This window comes from Erythranthe guttata, chromosome 2 (genome assembly GCF_056151865.1).
Source record: "Erythranthe guttata isolate IM_541 chromosome 2, IM_541, whole genome shotgun sequence".
NCBI lineage: Eukaryota > Viridiplantae > Streptophyta > Magnoliopsida > Lamiales > Phrymaceae > Erythranthe > Erythranthe guttata.
The window spans coordinates 14,466,045-14,487,623 of NC_142534.1; the positions used below are offsets into that span (position 1 = coordinate 14,466,045).

The following is a 21,579-nucleotide window of genomic DNA, read 5'->3' on the forward strand; positions in this document are numbered from 1 at the left end:
CATATAATCACACACATTCATGTATATTTTTGTTTAGTGAGTAGTTATTTAATTAAATATACGATTCAAATTCACCTGATATAAATAACCAGGTGTAGTAGCATCTAACTTCCCGCTCTCCACATGTTTAGCAAGAAAAAGAAAAGCAAAAACATTACTATTGCATTTCTTTTTTGGTACAATACATTTTATTATACTATGTGCTATGTAACTGTTAAGTTGAGCAGATTAAGTGTATTTTTCAAAGTATAAAGCATTTTTAAATGATTAAAATAATTTTTATTTATTAGAAAAATTAATATGAATTTTGTCAAATGTGTTTGAATAGAACGCATCTCCAAAAATTAGTTCAACAAAAGAGATTGTTCAGTTCACATATAAATATTGCAAGAATTCTACCAATTTGAGGGACTTGGGACAAAAACAACTAATAACATAATTAAGATTTTTGTGATAAAAGGAAAACTCGAGTCATTCTGCAAGGAATGACCTAGCAGTTGTAGCAAGTAAGTTTGTGTTGATTGACCCAAATTTAAATCTTCTTATAAGAATCATTAAATCGAGTCGAATTTATCACACATGATTAGTCTAACATTGTCAACATATCTCGTATGATTTATAAACGATTATTTCAATGCACAAAGAAAAATAACTTTCTTTTATTTTCCCCCAATTTTGGTTACAAAGAAACAAATGGCTTAAGTAGATGTGAGCATTAAGACAAGTGTCTATGTTGACAACGTAAATGAATGACAGCCAAAACTTGTCTTTTACAACATCAAAACCAAATGGTAAACATGCATAGGATCACTAATTCAACCAAGACTCCCTATAAGAACTAATTCAATACCCTATTTACACCATAAACACACACACACACACAATTTATTATATAAATTAATTAAATATTTACCATCTAAATTGTCATGGGTTCCAACAAGGCTAGTCGTGTCATTTCTGTTCTTGCCCTCGTGATGCTTCTTTCAGTACTATCCCACGCGGTGGAAGACGGCGGCATTGCTCCTTCTCCGGCGATGGTCACTGGTGGTGCTACTCGCGCTCCGCCGCTGCCGCCAGTTGTTGCTCTGATCACTGTCTCTCTGTGGTGCTGTGTTGGTTTATTTATGTTCTAACCTTGCATTGATGTTGTAAATTTAATCCCACTTTTCTTGGTTATAATAATTTCAGTTTTGTATTTCTGTGTTATGAATTTTGTAAATTTAATCCCACTGATCGTCAGTGGTTGTAGTTCGCATTGTTATGAAAATTGAAGAAAATAATATGAACAAAATTAATCATGCCAATGAAAGCATCAAGGGGTTGTTATTAATTCTGTTTGACCTACATTCTCTAGAGAGAGAGAGAGAGAGAGAGAGAGAGAGAGAGAGAGAGAGAGAGAGAGAGAGAGAGGGGGTGTGACTAATAATGATACTGCATTTTACTAATCAAAATCACCTAAGTTTATAAACCAAAAAGGAAGTGTAGTTATCTTCTCTCTCTAAGATTCAAAAAATTGATCTGCATTTGCGCTGGCTGTGCTACGAACTTTTCCACTAACTGCAGATATTATGTCTTACTTTCCGATCGGATATACGTAAAACCACCACCACGGCTAGGGTTGACATTGGGCTGAGCACCACCACGCTTCCACTGCAAGCTTCTTCCACCACCACCGTGCTTAATTGGTATACGAGGCCTATATAATCTCGGAACACCTCCTGCGAAAGGAACTCTAGCGGTATTACGTGGCGGCCACCATATTACGGGAGATGCAGCCTCAACTTGGGCAGAGCTTTTCTTTACAATCTGAAAGTAATATTCACACAATATTATTTCTCAGGAAATAAATCTTGATGTTCAATAATAATCCCCAAAATTTATTCAAGTAGATGATAAAATTCGCATACATCCTGCTTTCCTATGTGTTATTTTGCTGATCAATATACACAAAAGGGCAATCTCGAATTACAAATGAATTCGAGCTGACTAAACTTTCTACAAACGATTTTTTTTTTCAATTCGATCATTTAAATGTTCCTTACAGTACGCTCGCCTAAAGGAATTCGAACACCAACCTCTCCGCGCGCGCACAAACACACATATATATACAATATATATGGAATATATAACATGGTTATATACAACATACCCCACACACACACACACATGTATATATACAAGTATAAATGTATATTAGAGAGGGAGAAGCATACCTTGAGAATACGAGACATAAAAGAGGTGCCATCGAAAGATAAAGCCTGTTCCGACGCTTCTTTCCTCGTGAATTCTATATAAGCTGACCTGAATAAGCAAAAATTGTATTTTAGAATCATATATTTAAACAGAAGGAACACCACATAAGAAAAACAACGCCTCTCTGAAACACCTAACCCCATTGGTTGCCCGGTAGTTGGATCAGTTGAAATAATCACTTTTAGTACTTCTCCGGACTTGTTGAAATGCCGTGCAAGGCTATCCTTAGTGGCAGCAAAATGAACCTAATAGATGAAGTAATTCGGCGTCAAACGAGAGAAATAGAACAGGTAAGAAAGACTGATAATTCTCGTAGATTAAGGTTTTAGACTCAATATGCGGGTGATTACATTGCTAACAAAGATGGTCCTTGAATCGGCATCTTCCACAGGTGGACCAGTAGAACGTAAACCTGCACCAGACAACTGTTTAGACTCGATTTGGGGCTCATAAAATTAGGACATGATCTATTAATACGATAAAATAGCAATAGTAAAACATGTAACATGGAATCAACCTAACCAATATAAAGAAAGACGAATAAAAGTATGCATATGCTCTAATGAAGAATCTTTAAAATAACTCGAGTTTCAAAATTACCAGTTGGCGTCTGAGTCTGTTGTGATTCATGCTGAGGAGCCGTGGCAGGTTTGGCCTATGACCAAGCAATTCAGAAGAAACAGTGAATAAGTGTAATAACTATTACACGAAACATCTGCCCGTGACAAATGTAAGGGTCACTAAAACGTAAGGAAGCATGACCTCTTGGTGATGTCTTACATTTCCGCTAAGCGTTACTTTGGGATTGTTGTTCTTTTTCATCAACCGTGCTTGGGACTTAGCAGCCACGGTATTGCTATCTGGTATTACTTTGCGATTATCCATTTTCTCAGCTACCTTCCTCACCTTCTCATATTGAGGTTTTCGGGTACTCAAATTGACTGACGATGCAATTTTACGAGGTGCAGGTTGATCTAAATCTATACGTCGTCTGCGCATTCTTTCCTCAGTGCCTTCAGTCACGCTATTCTGTAACATTAGGGAGTCCTCCACCCATTCCTCATGGTAAGTGTCTGGCTGATATATATTTGCGGTTCGATTATCCATTACATCAAAATCAACGTAATCTTCAATTTCATATCTCAAATCAGAAGATATAATTGTGTCATCATAATAATCTAACAAATTCGTCTCTTCTAGCATATTGTCATCACTTTGCTGTCTATAATCTTCATAATCTTCAGGGACATATCTCACATCGGAAGACATGACTGTGTCATCGTAATAAGGTAACAGATTCATCTCTTGTTGCATTATGTCGTCACTTGGTTGCGTATAAGCTAAATCAATTTCAAATCTTTCGTCACCAAAATCTCCAATTACTCCTCCATCTTCAGCAAGACCTCTGTATTCTATTAAATGATCGGTGGTGTTGGAAATATCTGTAGCACGACCAAGCCTATCAAATACATTATGTGGTGGTCTAATTTTGACCGCATCTTCGGCCGCTTCTGCCACAGCTTTATGAGCAGCTGAAGTTGCAGTGAGCAATCTTGGTTGATTTCTGTGAGCGCGCTCTTCAAGAAAAGAGCCCCCAGTTGCAGTAGAAATCACAGACCGTAGGCGCGGCATAGAAGTGGCAACAGCATCTCGTACAGCAAATTGAAGCAGCCTTCTTGGTGCCGATGCAGTTGCTTCAGAAACTTCCTTCTGTCAAACATAAACAAACACATGAGAAGAGAAGATGCAAAACGAAGCCTTCAAAACCCTTCGAACTTATCAACCAAGGAACAAACACATGAGCAGAGAAGATGCAGTTGCTATGTGCTAGATGATGAGGTTCTTCTGCAACATTCAATCATCTCCTATATGAGCAGGAACAAAGAGGCTATCTGGCATTTAAACATCCTTTACTTAAAACACAACATATGTCAAGTAAATACACACTAGAGAATCCCACTATTATGAAAGTGAGTCTGAGAGACGAACGTAACCATAGTAGTGGAACACGTCCCTAATGCACTTGACTACTCAAAACTCAGATCAAGCTGTCCCACATCAGAATTACTGCATCAAAAAATCTGAACTAAGTCACCAGCCACAAAGCTGTCACATAATGAAAAACATAGGAAAAGGATGTGCCAACTGGACCATGAAATTAAACCCAGTGGTAGGTTAACATTTTCTGTGGAAGGACATCAGCTAAGGATCCCGCATAAGAAAAAGTCAAAAAAATATATGAAGCCAACACAGTGCCAAATTTCATATGGAAATTTTTTGACCTGAAAACAGAGCATGTCTTAGACTTTGAGCATCAGATCTCTTCTTATGCATGCACAATCTTATTGCCTTGTTGCGTGATCTTTGAATTTTGAGAAGATAAATGTTGTAACATACAACTCTTACGAAATCAATTGTTATTAAACTTTTGTGATACATTATTTATAAACTTTGACCGGTTATTTACAACAAAAACAAGAAATAATGTAACAGATAGATGATTACATTCTTCAATAAAAACAATCTTGTGGTGAGTCAATATTACATAGAATCACTCAAAATTCAGCAGGGAGTGCAGAATAGCTCTATCCCAGACAAATGAAGGAAGAAAAATGTGGAGAGGCCTTCATATAATTATATAATTCCAATTATTTGTTGTTTCCTTCTAAAAACATATTTAATTCAGTGGTCGTCAAGATGCAGTAAACATAAGAATAGAATCGCTATTATCTGTTGACATGACTGCCATAAGTATACATCTTTATAATAATTATTCTCCAATATGTACAATCATACAAGTAGTGAGTAGTGACTATATCGACATCCTCAATTAGTCAACAAGCAGTCAAAGAAGGTTAATTTGCCAATAGGTGTGTCATGAATTTGTCTAAGGAATTCAAGCTATGAATCAAAATCAAAGTGTACCACGAATCATAAAAAAACAAGACATGCATATCATCAAGAAACCAAAGCAAGAAATCTCATACAAAACTCGACTCTCCTTGAGATTTTACTCCTAGGATACAAAAACTGAAGGAACTAACGTGCGAAGAATATAGATTACAGAAGTCACTACTACAAATGAACTGGGAGGCGAGAAAATTCACCTTCCCTGGACGTCGCTCCTCATGTCGCCTTCTTTTCTTCTCAGTCATCGGCCGAGAAGAGAGAGACCGTTCAGTACGATCAACTTTCTGACGAGGTTCAGTCTGCACATTTATGTTGTCAGGCACAGAGCCTTGAGCAAAGGGGTTTTCAGTTTCATCTGTGTCCCTTACTAGACCTCTCCATTCACGCTTACGACGCTTTCCAGATGTTTTTCTTTCTTTCTGAGCATCAGAATCCATCTGCTGCAGCTCAGTTCCCTCATCCGGTTTCCCAGCTGCAGAATTTATTTGTTGGGCTCCATCTGGACGAAGTTCCGGTGTTTGCACATACAAACTTAGATTAGATCCTAGATGATCCCAGAGCCTAGGGGGGGAAAAAGTTAAAACATTTATTAGAGATAATGATTAGATATTCATCAACTATTGGATATTTTTTGTAGTTCCAGTCGTGAAACAGCCTTACCAAGATACAAAAGAGTCGCTGTCATCTCCAAGAAACACATTCAACTCACTCTTTGCTTCGTCCTTGCGCCTACCATTCTTAAGCAAAACTATGACATATTCCTAGATAGTAGAGACACATCACAAAAATCAACAATTAATAGAGGGAAAGGGCAGATCATAAGCCAATAACATGGAAACCAATCGAATTCGTCAATGGATAGGCAAATTATAACAATACAAACACCTCGGTAATGCAATATTGAAAAAATAACATGGATCAGTAAAACAATATTTCAAAGACCAGTGTAGAAAAAGTTAATTAAAATAATAGACCAAAATAAGATATGCACAATTTGCAATGACCCCAACATTAGAGGGAAAACAGAAGAAAAAAATGACCTCGAACCCAAAAATATAAATACGCTAGTCTGAATAAACTAATCTAAAGATAATGCCGTAAATAACTAACCCTAAATTTCAAGATAAAAATATGAAACAGAAAAAAATATCTTCATTTACAATTGCATTATGTCAGAGCTATGAAAAGCAGGGATATGCATGCCTAACTAAGTTTTATTAGTGCTTGTTGACATGCATCGACTCCTTACAACAGGTCAGGCTTAGAGAAAGAAAACACAGTAACACCATCCAGAAATTCAACATGGAAGATTTTGTCAACTTTTTCCATAATGCGGAAAAACAGAAATCAGAAGCATCTAGCAGGAAATATAGAGGGATATCATCCGCGGAGAACTAAAAACAAGAGAGTAATGATCAAAGGGCAAGGGAGCATTTTTCAAGTTGCCTTTACCCAACACGGAAAAAATGGAGAAGGTAAAAGCAACCAGAAACAGAGGAGATGTACATATTTGTAGTCACTGATTCAAGAAGAAAGCAATTATATAGAGGCTAAAAGTTACAAAAACGTAAAAGTAATGTCAGTATGTATATATTCCTAAAAAAAATCTTCAGCAAGTATAGCACCGCACAAAACAATGCTGAACTAATTGAAGAAACCAAGTACAGAGGAAAGAGTCGAAATCTGTTATCAGCCCATATTCTTTGTCTTAAATCCTGAACTCATCTTGTGCTCTATACTAACTCATCCCATGATTAACAACATAAGCAACTCTTGATGAAAAACTTACTTAACCTAAATGCCAACAAAAAGCATAGAAAATTTCCTGCATTCTCAAGCTGCTTGTACCACAACCTAACGTTAACCTACATTGCTCTAGTCTGAAAGCTTAGTGATTATTAATTATCAAATAGATGCACATATACTACAATTTTACTGAAAAGAATCGACTGAATTTCCTGACAAAGTATTGCACGTCGTCGCAGAGCTAAACCAAATTACAAAATTCACACAATGTCTTTTTTTCCATACTATCCGAAATCATATCATTTTCCAATTTCTAATTCGTCGACATCCTCTCCACCACACGAAAACAAATATAATAGTGATTACCGCCCATAATACCACTGAATAATTAATTTAGCAGTGAGTTCTTAACTGGATGTTAAGTAAGAACAACAGCTGCAATACAATGATTCTCAAAAACAGGGACTGACACACTCATAATATGTGGTTTCAGAAACAAAAAAAAAAAAAAAAAAAAATTAAAAAACATTTTGAAGAAATCGCTAATGAAATTCAATTTGCGATACCACGAGAGTGTCGTCGGTGTAATCGCCCATAAATTCTTTGAGCTTCTCATTAACTTGCTCGCGAAGCCTAGAAACACCTTCGCTCGTGAAATCCGTCCTGAATGTACGATCATCGTTCTCCTTCTCCATTAACGCAAAACCACCAGTAAAAACCCTAGCCACAATTCCTCCTTCTCCCAAATGTTCAGTCCTCTGTTGATTTCCCGATCATCATCAAGCGAAAAAACAACAGTCACTCTGCACTGGGTAAAACTCAAAATCTCCGTACGTGAAAAATAAAATAATATCGTCTATGGCGATTGATGAATTAATAGTAAATTATTTTTCTTTTTTTCCTTTTTTTGGAAAATAAAATTGCATAATCTTATTTGATTTGAGAGAAAAATTGGCAAGTTTCGCGGCTGATGTAGAGAGCAATGGTTGAATTATTTTACTGGGGCTGTGAGATTTATATAACCCTACGTGAAATCTGGTGGCCTGTTTGGAGGGGGCGGGGGTAAAATTGGGAAACCTCGTGAGTTCTTTTCACATGTTTTTAATTTTGGATAAATTAATGCCTAATTCCTGAGATAATAACTGTATTTTTTTGGATAACTATTACTATTATCCTGTACTATGAATCTTCTTACATGTTCACCCTTATGGTGTCAAATTGAAAATAATCTTCTACATTTTGTGAATGTTCTTTAGTTTATACTCATTTTGTACAAAAATACAGTTTCTGATACACCACAATCCGATATTTACAAGTCAAGAAACACATCTTATGATCATCTTGTTTCAAAATATGAAGCTCAAATGGCTAAAACAGATACAAACTAAAGAATATTTCACATAACTTAGAAGATTCCACTAAATTTGCAGAGTGAGGTTGGACATAAGTTGAATACCTAAGTCAGTCCCATATTTGATAGAGAAAAAGAGAGAATCTCGAGAGCATGAAAAGATATTAAAAGCATAATTAATCTACATGTAATGATAATTATAGGGTAAATTACGGTCACTTTTTCTAGGTAAGGTTAAATTACAAAAAAAAAACTTATGTTTGGGTAATTACAATTATCATCAATTACGAATCTTTTTACACGTTAATTCTATGGTGTCAAATTTAGTGGAATCTTCTTGATAATGTGGAACATTCTCTAGTATATACCCGTTTTACCTCATTTGAACTCCACATTTAGAAACAAAATGGCCATAAGATGTGTCTTTTGGCTTGTAAATATCAAATTGTGGTGCATCAGAAATAGATTTTTTACACAAAACGAGTACAAACTACTCCCTCCGTTCCTTTATACTTGTCGTTTTTAGCTTGTGCACAAGAATTAAGGATCTCAATAAATGTTGCTTAATTTTAGAAAAATATATGTTCTTATACTAAAATGCTCTTGCCAATAATTAATGTGAGAGAGTGTTGAAGATAGTTAATAAGGGTAAAATTGATAATTACACAATTAATACAATATTGAATATGTAAAGTGACAGATAATATGGAACAAAAATAATTTTAAAAAGAGACAGTTATTGTGGAACAAATGGAGTAAAAAACATTCAACATAATCTAGAAGATTCTATTGAATTCGATGTCATAAGAATGGAGCGTGTAAAAATTTTTATAGCTGAGTGGCGTAATGTAATTATCCAAAACAATCTAATTTTCTTATAATTTAACTTTACCTCATTGAGGTGACCATAATTTATCCCAAAAAAAAAATTATTTCCATAATTAAGTCGGTTTAAAAATTGGAAGAATATCATCACAACAGAATCATCCCACTAATGCCACGTAGCCACAGATTCACCTCTTCAAAATATTAAAATCAATAATCCCATCTGGCAATCCCTTTCACGTTTCCTCCTAATCCCCTGCACCCATATTACCCAAAACTTTCGTGCAACCACCGCTCGATATCCAATAATATTCCAACGCATTTCCACCTCCACCACTCACAACACGACACGTGTAACTGGACCACGTAAACCAGTCGCACTCGATAACCACCGCATTTCATTTTATACGCCCCGCATTTCCACCTCTGTCAATTGCGTTTCTCTCCGCTTTTCTCCTCTCTCTCTCTATCTCCGTTCCTGCTCGCTCTGTAGGGTTAGTCTCTCACTTTCTCTCTCTATACGTATTTATGTGTGTATATATCGGTATTAATTGAGATTAATCAGGGGTTTAATTGCGATGAATTTGTTTGTCGATTTGCTATTTACTGCGTTGATTTGTTCGCCACGAATCAAAGGGGGGTTTTAATTTGTGCTCCGATGTTGATTAACAGGGGATTTGAAGCGGAACTCTGACAAAAAAATATTCTCTCTTTTGTCTCCTCTGCGAACAGGTCAGTTTTTATTTCGAGACCTTTTATTTTTTTAATAATTTAACCCTTGTTTGAATTTTGTACTGAAACCCCATCGATTTAGAGGTAATTCAATAGTAATGAAACCCTATCTATTACTGACTATGTTCTTTAAGAGATTCAAGTTTTACCTTTTTCTTTTTAAGCTAGTTATTAATTTAAGCTAGTTGCTTCTAGAGGAAGCCGATTTGCAGCGATATTTAGCTCTTCGGAGCAAAATTCAGCAAAGAAATGAGTTGAAGTTCGGTTCTTTTTCCAATGTTTTGTTTTCGATTTTGTTGGGTGTCGGTGGAGGGTGAAATTTTGGGGGTTCGACTCTTGTTATATAAAGAGAACATCGAGGTTCGGATAAAATGATCTGTCTTTCTGTCAAATACCACCAATTTAAGTGATAAAAATGATTCCTTTACTGTCATAATTCACTCTTAATTTGAACGAAATGCAAGGAACATTGTTACTTGGAGGTGGTTCGATTTTCTCCTACAGGACTTGTGGGATAGATGGATACAGGGCTATAGGGTGATTGATGATCTTGTAGGTTTGAGGGTTTTAAGGTTAAGAATATCGACTTTTCACAGTCGAAGTAAAGATAAAGAAATGAAGTGGATGATTACAATGTTGAATCATGTCTGGATATGAAGTACTCCGAGTTGAGATTGACTTTGAAACGAAGATTATGTTTGTAGACAAGCAGTTGTTTTCCCTTGTGGTGAGTAGTAGATGTTTGTGGTAACTTTTCGTCTTGTCTTCGTAGCATTAGTTGGACTGGCACAGTGTTTTGAGTAGTGATTGTCGCCTATGATGAGTTTAGACCGCAGTGCGGATATTTTTGTTGTGAACTGATGTTGCTTTCTTGTTCTTATCACACCTATCTTGCCCAAGTTCTATCTGCGCGGTTTAGTTTTTTGTATTTTTTATTCATCGAACTTGCAAACATTCTTCTGATGTGGCAAGATTAAGTTTTGCAACCTTTCGTGCTCTTTTCTATATCTCTTCGTTTGGATGTTTGATGTCCATAATAGTTCCTCCACTTCACAAATCTGATACATCAAAGAATATACGCCTGAGTAACATGGTTTCGAGAGATCCGTACTTATGGTGTGGTAGAATAATGTAATTTAGTGGATCCCGCAGTCCAACACTGTACACCATCACGTCTCGTCAGAGCGGGATTTGGGTTAAGTGGTATCTGTTTTAACAGAGAGATACAAAAGTCTCGAGCATTTCGAGTCAGTGTCAACTTAAAATAAATAAATTATTTAGTTGTACTCTCTTGATATAGAGACTAAACTGCAAAGTTGACTTGTGCTTACTGGTGGAAATTTGATGCCTTTCCCTTCAATTACTTAGAGATATGCATTTAATTTCTTTTCATTCTATTAGAGGTAGTTATCCTGCAGATGAGTTTTTCTTAGGTGAAAAACAAGTGGGCAGAAATTGAACTAAACGAGAACACACATTCCTTAGGACTTGAGAAAATGCCTAATGACTTCAACTCTCCTGAGTGTGTGTTCTATGCCTAACTAAGTCCACTGTTTCCTTTTCTTCTCTCATTTGTTTCGTATTTCTTTTTCTCGATTTGTTTTTTATTTTGTTTTTTGTGTCAAACTGAGCGATAGAATTCATGTAAAGAATGTACCCAATGTACTATGATGGTGTTTATATTTACATGGTCTTAATTTGTCATGAGACTTGTGCAACTCCTTATTGCAGGAAAAAACAAGAAAAACCGAAATGGAACAAAACGAGACTGGATGCCAAGCTCCTCAGGCTTCTATTCTCTGCGTGAACAACTGTGGGTTCTTTGGCACAGCAACAACCATGAACATGTGCTCCAAGTGCTACAAGGACCTCGTTTTGAACCAAGAACAAACCAAGCTCGCTGCTTCGTCCATTCAAAGTATCGTGAACGGGAGCAGCTCCAGTAATAGCGAAAACGACTCAAATGCTGCTGCTTTAACAGCCAAAGCACATGCTGCCGCCACATCAGAGACCATCGTGGCACCACCACAAACCGCCACTGCCGCCGCTCCTCCGGCAAGTGAGGCAAGTCAAGAAGCAAAGGGTCCCACAAGGTGCGGCACATGCAGAAAGCGCGTCGGTTTGACGGGCTTTAATTGTCGGTGCGGTACAACTTTTTGTGCTATTCATCGATATTCGGACAAACACGAATGCCCCTTTGACTATCGGACTGCTGCTCAGGAAGCTATAGCAAAGGCCAATCCAGTTGTTAAAGCAGAAAAGATCGACAAGATATGAAGAAAATAAAAAAAAAAAAAAAAGATATGCCTTTTCTTCGAATATGAATGCATTTGTTTTCATGTATGGTGCACCTCAAATCTGTTTGGTGCAGAAGTATAATCTTATGTGGTTGTTTAAGGTTTGCTTTGATGGTTTGTGTTAAGGCTGTGTTATTTGTATCGGACTTCTGTAGTGGCTTTCTAGATTTAGAAATAAATAATTTTTTTAGTTCGTTAGGTCGATTATTATGGCGTCGAAAACTTCAGTTCTTTTCATGGGGTTAAATTTGAAAGGAGGACCTATAATTTGGTATGAAAGTAATTTCTTTTGAATTGGCCAATTTTTTTTAAAAGAAAGTTTATGTATCTTTTATCCTATATGCAATTTCAGTAGGGGTGGTATATTATTTGCTAATGCAAAACAATTGTTGGTACTAGTTTGAACATCTACGAAACACACATACGCACGGGTATCTATCATTATATGTAAATCAATGGTACATGATCATTCGATGTATTTTTCGAGTGTAGCATCTGCAAAATCGAAAAAGATGGAAAAATTGCATCGATGTATTTCATCGAGTGTAGCATCGGCAGAATCGAAAAACATGGAAAAATTGCAAAGATAAGGGGGAAAAAATTCGTTACCAAACATTGTCTATTTTAAATATGTGTTATTGGGGTGTAAGTTGTGGCCCCTAGTGACAATGTGACATAGTGTTGTCTGGAAAATAATAAGATATAATTGGATAATATTTGATACTATATAATATTTTGTTTGAACATAATACTATATTGAAAATTGAAATAAATTTTAGGTGGTGAGTGGTGAGTCTCATTTTAATTATATTGTTCTAAAATGGTAGTATAATGTAGATATAGATGACAAAGTTACAACATTGTGGTATAAAGTTAATATATATATATATCGTCATAAAAAGTTTATAAAGTTGAAAATTAAGAATATATAATCAGAACAAAAGTGCTTTTGGTGGAGAATAATAATAGAAGAGAATAAATTAAAAACGGACTCTCCGTTTAAGTGAGATAAACGGATGCCTTTAATTGACAAACACGTGGACAAAAGTTGCACTATTAGTGCTAAATTATAATATTAATCTTTTATTTATTTATTTATTTATTTTATTTTTTATTTTATTTTTTACTTTTATTGATTACATAATTTTTATTACGGGTTTTGTATTTCGGGTTTTCGGGTTTCTCAGGTTTTTGAGTTTTGGGTTTTCGGGTTTTCGGTTTCGGGTTTTCGGGTTTCGGGTTTTCGAGTTTTGGGTTTTGGGTTTTCAAGTTTTGGTTGGGTTTAGGATTTCTCAGGTTTTTGAGTTTCGGGTTTTCGGGTTTTCGATTTTGGGTTTTAGGGTTTTCGGGTTTCGGGTTTTGGATTTCGGGTTTTCGGGTTTCGGGTTTTGGGTTTTTGGGTTTCGGGTTTTCGGGTTCAAGTTTGGGTTCGGGTTTTGGGTTTCGGGTTTTGGGTTATTTACAAACAAATTCTTAATTATAATATTTCAAATAAATTCATATTTCGACACACAATTATTAATTAGAGTAATTAGGTATATTATAATACGCTATTGTGGTTGCAGTGTGATAATGTGTGGTGGGTCTTAAATTCTTGTGAAATAGGTAACACGTGGCATTCAATCATTGGAGTCTGTTTTTCCTTTATTAATAGGGCATCCGTTGCAAATGCTCTCCCATAATAGAATTATAAAGTCGAATTTGGCACACATGGACATGGCTAGCCTAATATAATTTACGTCTCTGGTAGAGTTTGCAAGCTATTATACGAGACTGTAGGTTTATCCAGTGCACCGTCGACTACGGTTCCTCCATTAACAAAAAGAAAATAATAATAATAATAAAATTATATTAGCAAACAAACATGCATGGCCCATGCATTCGAATTAAGAAAAAACAAAAATGATTGCTATGTAAATAAATCTTTGTTATTTAAATAAGGGGAAACTACAGATAAATCCCTAATCCAAAACTTCAATCACAGATCAGTCCCTAGGTAGTTTCCCCTAGCATTTCAGTCCCTACTCACGCGCCTAACATGCAGATCAGTCCCTAATAAAATGTGCAAATACGAAAATACCCTTTACTTTATACTAATTTTACATAACTTCTTTTCAACTTCCCACGCGCCGTTTGTATTACACGCTCTTTGCCCGTTACATTTCAAAAATCAAACAACAAAAAAGAAGCTAAAAAGGCGCAGAAAAAACCACCGTTCAGTAATACCCATTTTCAGACCAAGAAGAAACGAAGAAGAAACGAAGAAGAAACGCAACAGAGAAACAACAAAGAAGGAAGAAATTACGAAACACGAAGAATCAACAAACCGCAGAAAAATAGTATAAACAAACCCATTTATAAACAATGGTGAAGCAGGGTAAACAACAAGGTTTGATTTTTTATTTTTTTTCATTTTCTTGGAAACAGACCCATTTGGGTGTTGCTTAAGCAGGGCAAAAAGGTTTATTTGTTATAGAATTGCATGATTTTGAACATATCCACTCATGGGTATTATGCCTCGACTTTATTCGGTGTTTGCCCTAATCATTAAATCGGTTCCAATATTTGTTGTTCTGTTGTTTGGGTTTGCAAAGATCATTTATTTGTTGTCGAATTTCATGATTTTGTAACAGTTTTCTCATGGGTATTATTCTTCGGTGACATTAGCATGTCCCCAAAGCATTTTGAGTCCTAACAAGGGTTTCATATAGGATATGGGAAAGAGGCTTATTGTATTTTTCGTACTGGTTCTATAGTATGTGTCATGCGCAGTAATGGTATTAATAGTGCATTTAGATGGTATAATCTTTGATGGTTCTGTAGCATGTGTCATATGCCACAATAGTATTACCAGTGACTTTGAATGGTATTACTAGTGACTTCGGATGGTATTGACATGTGGTACTAGAAGTATAATGTTGATGGTCCTGTAGGATAAGTCATATGCCATAATAGTATTACTAGTGCCTTTGAATGGTATTACTTGTGACTTCGGATGGTATTGACTTGTGGTACTAGAAGTATAATGTTTGATGGTCCTGTAGTATAAGTCATATGCCATAATAGTATTACCAGTGCCTTTGAATGGTATTACTAGTGATTTCGGATGGTATTGACATGTGGAACTTTATAGTACGTTGTATTTGTTATAATTGTATTTGTTTTATGTGTATGTAATTGCAGGAATTGTTGTAAAAGAAGATTGCAGCAAGCTATCAATAGGCTGCAGGTGCTCACCGATCGCTTTTCACCTAACTATGGAAGGTGTGAAAAAAGTGATGAAGAAACAACATCATGAAGTACTGAAGAAAAATCCCTTCTATCACTACATGGACATGCCTAAAATAAACCACAGCTTCCATAGGGTTGTGTCTCTCATGCAAGCGTACAATCCAGAAGATCGGGCCTTCTGGTTTGGGGGAAATACTATACGCTTGGAATTCACTCCGCAGCAATTATCTATCGTATTAGGGCTGCAGTACGAAGGCGTACCGGTGGATGTGAATATGGATGGTAGAGACACTGATTTCATCACACGTATTTTTGATGGTAAGTTATCTTTAGTGACGAGGCCATATATTGGTTATAAACTGGAGGCCTATGCAGTTATGACCGATCAACAATCTGTTGAAGATTTCAGCAGATTGTACACTATTTATCTGTTAAATACTATTCTACTGCCAAAGGGGAACAAAACGTTAGAAAGGTGGGTTTATCCGCATGTAGAAGATTTGGAGGTTTTAGGGTCTTTTGCATGGGGAAAGTTGGTGTATGATATTCTTGTTGAGAATATGGAGGGGTATCTGAAGGGGGGGTTGAAGTATTTTGATGGATGCACTATCGGCTTATTGGTAAGTGATATCTAATAGTGAATATATATTATGTTATATTGAATATACCAATTAATATTGATTCCAAAATACGCAGGCATGGGTGCATGAAAGGATCACGTCACTAGGGGTTAGCACCAGTGTTTACAAATTTCCCCGGTTCTTCCGGTGGCAAGACAGCAAAATCCCAATCGATGAAGAAGCAGCTAGGTTGCTTTTTGATCAGATAAAAAAAGTGCAGGTAACACTTTGAGTTACAAAATATATAATGTATTAGGTATTTGCTAACAAATTTTTTACGTTTATTAGGTTATACCATTTTCTGTGTACCCGAAAGAGAAAGCGTTGCTTTCTCCGGTTTTGGAAGTAATTTCTGGTCCAGTTGTTGGAATTAGTGCTGACAGATTTGTGGAAATAAGTTCTGAGAGTAGTGAAGATGAGATTGGAGACGTGGAAGCAACATCTGTAAGTCATTAATACAATAAACCCTAAAATTCATACTTCCATTCCCATTGGAACATACTATATGTCAACTAATATAATACTATGGTATAACATGTTTCGTACTATTGTTTTTTTTAGTTGCAGCAGATGATGAATAACTTAAAAAGGAAGAGGGGGAATGTAACAGAAGAAAAAAATAAAGAAAAAAAAATGCAGAGTAAGAGAAAGAAAGAAAAGGAGATAGAGAAAGAGAAGGAGATAGAGATAGAGAAAGAGCAGGAGAAAGAGAAGGAGAAAGAGAAAGAGACAGAGACAGAAAAAGAGAGAGAGACGGAGACAGAGAAAGAGATAGAGATAGAGGCAGAGATAGAGGAAAGGGAAAAGGAAGGAGAAAATGAAGGAGGAAAGGGGATGGAAGGTGAAGGAGAACGAAGTGAAGAAAGAGAGAGAAATCAAGGAGACGAAAGTCAAAGTCAAAGTCAAAGGCCAAAGTCAAAGGCCAAAGTTCCACGCGTGCGAGGACGAGGACGAGGACGTGGTCGTAAACAAGTTCCTGTGTCCAAGGTTCCGGTTTCAGTCCCTGTTTCAGTCCCTGGGATCAAGGTATTTTTATCTAATATTAGTTTTACATTATTATTATTTTTTGTCATAATTGGTGTGATTTATTCGTTATATAGAATGCCGATTATTACCGGGGAAGAAAGGACTACGTACGTCGTGACCAAATATCCGAAGAAGATAGGATATTGTTGGATCAGTTCTTGGAAAGTGTTGATTTAGGGTAAGAGCACAACCACCTTCATATATGGTATATGTCAAGTGAATACATAGTACATGTTGACTGCATGTTATAGTATGTAGTAACTTTGTACATAGTATAAGTTTACTTATCCAATGGTACATGTTGACTGCATGTTATAGTATGTATTAACTTTGTACATAGTACAAGTTTACTTATCCAATAGTATATGTTGACCACATGTTATAGTATGTATTAACTTTGTACATAGTACAAGTTTACTTATCCAATAGTACGTGGTTATGTCTTACTGTAGTGAAATTATTGTGGAGAGAGGCCCACATCAGCTGACGGGAAGGCATATGTGCGAACTTTTATTTGATGAAATGCTGAGTGCAGAACACATAGATTTGTACTTGAATCTATTATGTTCCGAAGCTATCATGAACCAGCATGGACATGAGATTGATTACCTTGACTCCTGTTGGGTGCTAAATACCCACACGCAAGTGCACGTATCGCAAACAAGTAGTAAAGTAGACTCGTGAGAGTCGGATGTCGATCCCACAGGGAATACGCAAATTATTTAATCCTAAGTACCAAATTCTAACAATTGTTATTTTTATCCAGCCTACGCAAGGTTGTCAATTTAATTAACTAAATAAATTAAAATAATTAAGAAAGCAAGTAATTACGAGAAAATATCAATAATAAACGGATCTAGGATTTTATCTTCCCCCTATGCGATAATTCTTCACCCAATTAATCTCCTATTATGCAAGTTACGATTCCCGATTATTAACCCAAGACACGAAATTATTCATAACCAGCTGTCGCTGCGCTATAAACCTATTATTCATAAAAGATTCACTATATGTCTATGCAAACCTAATATAAATAAAGCATTAAATAACAAGTCTCGTAAACGGCTACCTAAGGTATTATCTGTATGTCTACGATAATACATGCAATCAACACACGCATTCGGTGAAAAACTACTCGAAGGCTCTTCTATCCCTGTTCTAATTATTAAAACGATCTGTCAATCAATTCTAACAATAACAAATAGCAACATAAGTTAGCTACGCTCATGCACTAAATACGATCAAGATCGAAGAAATAATCGAAGAATTAAACTTGCATAAAAGTAGAAAAATAGGTTCGAATCACCACATAGGGTTCCAATAAAATCCTAGAATAAAAACTTAGCTACTCATGTTCGTAACGACAAGCATAATAAAAATATGAAAGTTCATAAAAATCGAAGAATAAAAGTAAAAGGAAAACTCGGATGAAGATTCGTCAAGTCTTCGTCTTCGTTCTCTTGCTCGTGTGTAGAAAGATGAAAGATAAAAGATAGATGATAAAAAGATGATGCCTAATTGTGTGTCTGACTTGGTCTTATATAGGGTGAAGAACTTGGGGAAGAAGGCAGTTTCCTTGTGCAATTAAAATCCCTTTTCTGCGCAATTTCGGAGTCTCGGACGGGGGTCCCACGATTTGCACTAAAACTGGGACGGGGGTCCGAGCTTTAAATCTTCAGAATTTTGATTTTTTCACTTTTGGCCCATATTTTCTCCAAAATTGCAGTTTTGACCCCATACTTTTCCAATTCTTCAATTTGTCCCTAAAATACAAATAATAACCAAATTAAGCACCAATTATCGTAAAAACACATCAAAAGCTCCAATTAAAAGGTACAATTAAGTGTATAAATATACACTTAACACACCCCCAAACTTGAACTTTTGCTTGTCCTCAAGTAACATCAAATTAATAGCACAAAACAAAACCATACATCTCATTACATAGATCGATGGGTCAACTTAGCGTTTTCAGAACTTGCAATTATGATGATAATTCCTAGGTATTCGCAAGTTTAACATTCAACGGTACTTAGTCACTCACCATTACCAACAATCACAAATCATACAATTGCTTCAAGTATCCAATATTTGCAAGTTAAAGATAGACAGAATTTATACTTACATGCATATATTTGACTCCAAATACTCACCAAATTATTTTACTCAACTAATATTGAACAATAAGCTATTGGGATCATTGGGGCTTTGTGGCTTTCAATTGTTAGGCTCTTTGGTCCGAGGTAGGTAATATGGGAATGTGTGGCTAATTTTCTTGAATTGAGGTGATTACGCCAAAATTTGAAAGCTAGGCGTTTGAAACAATAAATTCACCTCTAGGGACTTTAATAAACTCGATTCTCCAAAATTCACACGTCAACACTTTTGCCCTTGAGGCAATGGATCGAGTTTTCAACACAATTCAACAACTAGTCCTTATTTCTCCCTTCTAATCTATTCTTCTTCTTCTTTTTTTTTTTTTTTTTTTTTTTTTTTTTTTTTTTTTTTTTTTTTTTTAATCGAAGAATTTAGATATATAGATATATATGAAGATGCGCATATATATCTATTTTTTTTTTTTTTTTTTTTTTTTTTTTTTTTTTTTTTTTCGAAGAAGAAGAAGAAAGATCTTATAAAACATTTCTACCGACTCCAAGGGATAATTATTCAAAAATCTCCACTTTTCTACCTTCCACATATTGGCTTAAAGAAAGAACACCTTTTCTCACCGAGGCTCAAATCAAGGTTCTAAGGATAAAAATTTAAAGGTAGGCTTGAAAGGCTCAAACGGTTCAAAGATGGCCCAAATCACATCGCAAATCGCTTACTACCCAACACTTCGTATCATAAATGTCTTAAGGTGGGATTTAAAACCGAACAAAGCATGATTGAGCACAAATAAATTCCAAATTTAAAATGCAAAACATTCAACCAAAGCAATGCATAAGGTGTGATTACTAGCAATAATTCACTTCTACGTTCCGTTGAATCGAAAGCTAAACAAATACTCATTCCTTATCACATAAAGCAAGAAATTTCATCATCAAACATTGACCATCTCCCATCATCATAAATCATCGATGCATTCGACTCAAACAATTTTTTTTTTTTTTTTTTTTTTTTTTTTTTTTTTTTTTTTTTTATTCCGAAAAAAAAAACGAGAAAAACAATAAAAACGAATAAGACCTAATGCATGCAAACTAAAACAAATAAGCACAAAAACATGTTTCTCACCCCCAAACTTAAAATTTCCGTTGCCCTCAACGAAATTAGCACAAAGTTTTAAGGATAGAAAACACCTGATTTATTCGGAGTCGGTGTGATCGGGGTGCTCCTCCCTCACTCTCTCACGCTCGTCCTCATCGGAAAGCTCGGGTACGGGCTCAAGATTGGGTGCCGGTAAAAATTAGACGAGAATCGACCCCCAAACTTGGTTGGAGCAATTTGTCGAACACCTTGTGGGCGTGCCTTGAATGAGTAGATTTTGGAGAATTTGGTTCGATTCTCTAGCCTCGATTTGTGTGTGGGAGTTTGATAGAAGGAAAGAGGAAGGTTTAGGAAATAATGGGGAAAAGAATCTAATTTTTGAAAGTTAAAACGCCCTAAAAATCGTCGGACGGCCGTCCCGGTTTTTGTGCTGATTTTCGGACGGCCGTCCGAATTTTTTTTTTTCTTCCTGGTTGTGGGACGGCCGTCCCACAAAATAGGCATATTTTGGGACGGCCGTCTCAAATGCAGTGCTGCAAATTTTTTTTTTTTTTTTTTTTTTTTTTTTTTTTTTTTTTTTTTTTTTTTTTTTTTTTTTTTTTTTCGGACGGTCGTCTGGATTCCCCGATCATGTTTTCGACCCTGAAAAGTTAAAATTCAAATAAATAAATTAGAATGCATGCTTATGATTTATAAAACGAAACGAAAAATTAAAGAAAACTACGAAAAACAATAAAGCTTGGGTTGCCTCCCAAGAAGCGCTAAGTTTAAAGTCTTCAGCCGGACTTTGTTTGCTTCTTTGTTCAAGCTAACGTGACCGAAGTCACTTGGCGATTGAATTCCTCTCCCCAATAATGCTCGTTTGGTTCTTTAGGTGGCCACATCCACCTTGCACGTTCATCATTGTTATCACCCCAACTCTTTTGACTGTCTCTCGGCGGAGTTGAAATTGAGCTCGCACAATAAACTTGCTCCGTCCGACTATCTTTTCCGCCACCATCTCCTGCACTCAAAGATCCTTTCCCATGGTCTAAGATCAAAACGTCAAAATCTTCATGATTTGTAAAATCCACAAGATCAATAGCATAACAATCATTGTCATCACATGAATTTTTATTAGCGCTAAAAACGTTAAATTTAACCGTTTGATCATGCACTGTCATTGAAAGATCACCACTAGCACAATCAATTAGAGTTTTCGATGTGGCTAAAAACGGTCTTCCTAAAATAAGAGGTATTTCCCTATCTTCATCTATATCAAGTATAACGAAATCAACAGGGAAGATAAATTTGTTCACTTTTACTAGCACATTCTCTAAAATACCTTTTGGGTAAACTAAAGACCTATCGGCTAATTGAAGAGTTATAGCCGTTGGTTCAA

General features: G+C 35.9%; 3 protein-coding genes across 8 annotated transcripts; 2 read left to right on the forward strand and 1 right to left on the reverse strand.

The window, feature by feature from the left end:
- Positions 1 to 1,282: 1,282 nt before the first annotated feature.
- On the reverse strand, positions 1,283 to 7,953 carry LOC105969539 (uncharacterized). Of its 6 annotated transcripts, none has more exons than XM_088812313.1 (9): positions 7,476 to 7,953; positions 5,824 to 5,924; positions 5,361 to 5,724; positions 3,034 to 3,963; positions 2,854 to 2,908; positions 2,604 to 2,665; positions 2,387 to 2,498; positions 2,214 to 2,296; positions 1,283 to 1,806 (listed from the first exon to the last, which is right to left on the reverse strand). In XM_088812313.1, exons 1-9 carry the CDS (start codon positions 7,602 to 7,604, stop codon positions 1,567 to 1,569), a joined length of 2,076 nt encoding a protein of 691 aa, XP_088668439.1. In that variant the 5' UTR covers positions 7,605 to 7,953; the 3' UTR covers positions 1,283 to 1,566. The 6 variants fall into 6 exon arrangements, 4 of the variants coding, with proteins under 4 accessions (XP_088668439.1, XP_088668433.1, XP_088668437.1 ...); XM_088812307.1 differs by having other exon boundaries at positions 3,016 to 3,963; positions 7,476 to 7,918; XR_016029375.1 differs by having other exon boundaries at positions 1,417 to 1,806; positions 2,214 to 2,301; positions 7,476 to 7,918.
- A 1,437-nt stretch (positions 7,954 to 9,390) lies between these two features.
- Positions 9,391 to 12,408, forward strand: LOC105969535 (zinc finger A20 and AN1 domain-containing stress-associated protein 4). Its single transcript, XM_012994302.2, has 3 exons — positions 9,391 to 9,579; positions 9,758 to 9,817; positions 11,549 to 12,408. Exon 3 carries the CDS (start codon positions 11,570 to 11,572, stop codon positions 12,092 to 12,094), a length of 525 nt encoding a protein of 174 aa, XP_012849756.2. The 5' UTR covers positions 9,391 to 9,579; positions 9,758 to 9,817; positions 11,549 to 11,569; the 3' UTR covers positions 12,095 to 12,408.
- Positions 12,409 to 14,055: 1,647 nt separating this feature from the next.
- On the forward strand, positions 14,056 to 17,173 carry LOC148772418 (uncharacterized). Its single transcript, XM_088815034.1, has 4 exons — positions 14,056 to 15,965; positions 16,042 to 16,185; positions 16,254 to 16,409; positions 17,066 to 17,173. The coding sequence occupies exons 1-4, from the start codon at positions 15,372 to 15,374 to the stop codon at positions 17,171 to 17,173; spliced, it is 1,002 nt and encodes a 333-aa protein (XP_088671160.1). The 5' UTR covers positions 14,056 to 15,371.
- The last annotated feature ends 4,406 nt before the right edge of the window (positions 17,174 to 21,579 follow it).

Coding starts and splice junctions, on each gene's coding strand:
- LOC105969539 (XM_088812307.1), bottom strand. CDS start 7,604: ATGGAGAAGGAGAACGATGATCGTACATTCAGGACGGATTTCACGAGC. Junction 3,964..5,360: donor AGGAGCGACGTCCAGGGAAG/GTGAATTTTCTC, acceptor TATGTTTGACAG/AAGGAAGTTTCTGAAGCAAC. Junction 2,297..2,386: donor CGGGCAACCAATGGGGTTAG/GTGTTTCAGAGA, acceptor TATTCAGGTCAG/CTTATATAGAATTCACGAGG.
- LOC105969535 (XM_012994302.2), top strand. CDS start 11,570: ATGGAACAAAACGAGACTGGATGCCAAGCTCCTCAGGCTTCTATTCTC.
- LOC148772418 (XM_088815034.1), top strand. CDS start 15,372: ATGGAAGGTGTGAAAAAAGTGATGAAGAAACAACATCATGAAGTACTG. Junction 15,966..16,041: donor GATGCACTATCGGCTTATTG/GTAAGTGATATC, acceptor CAAAATACGCAG/GCATGGGTGCATGAAAGGAT. Junction 16,186..16,253: donor ATCAGATAAAAAAAGTGCAG/GTAACACTTTGA, acceptor TACGTTTATTAG/GTTATACCATTTTCTGTGTA.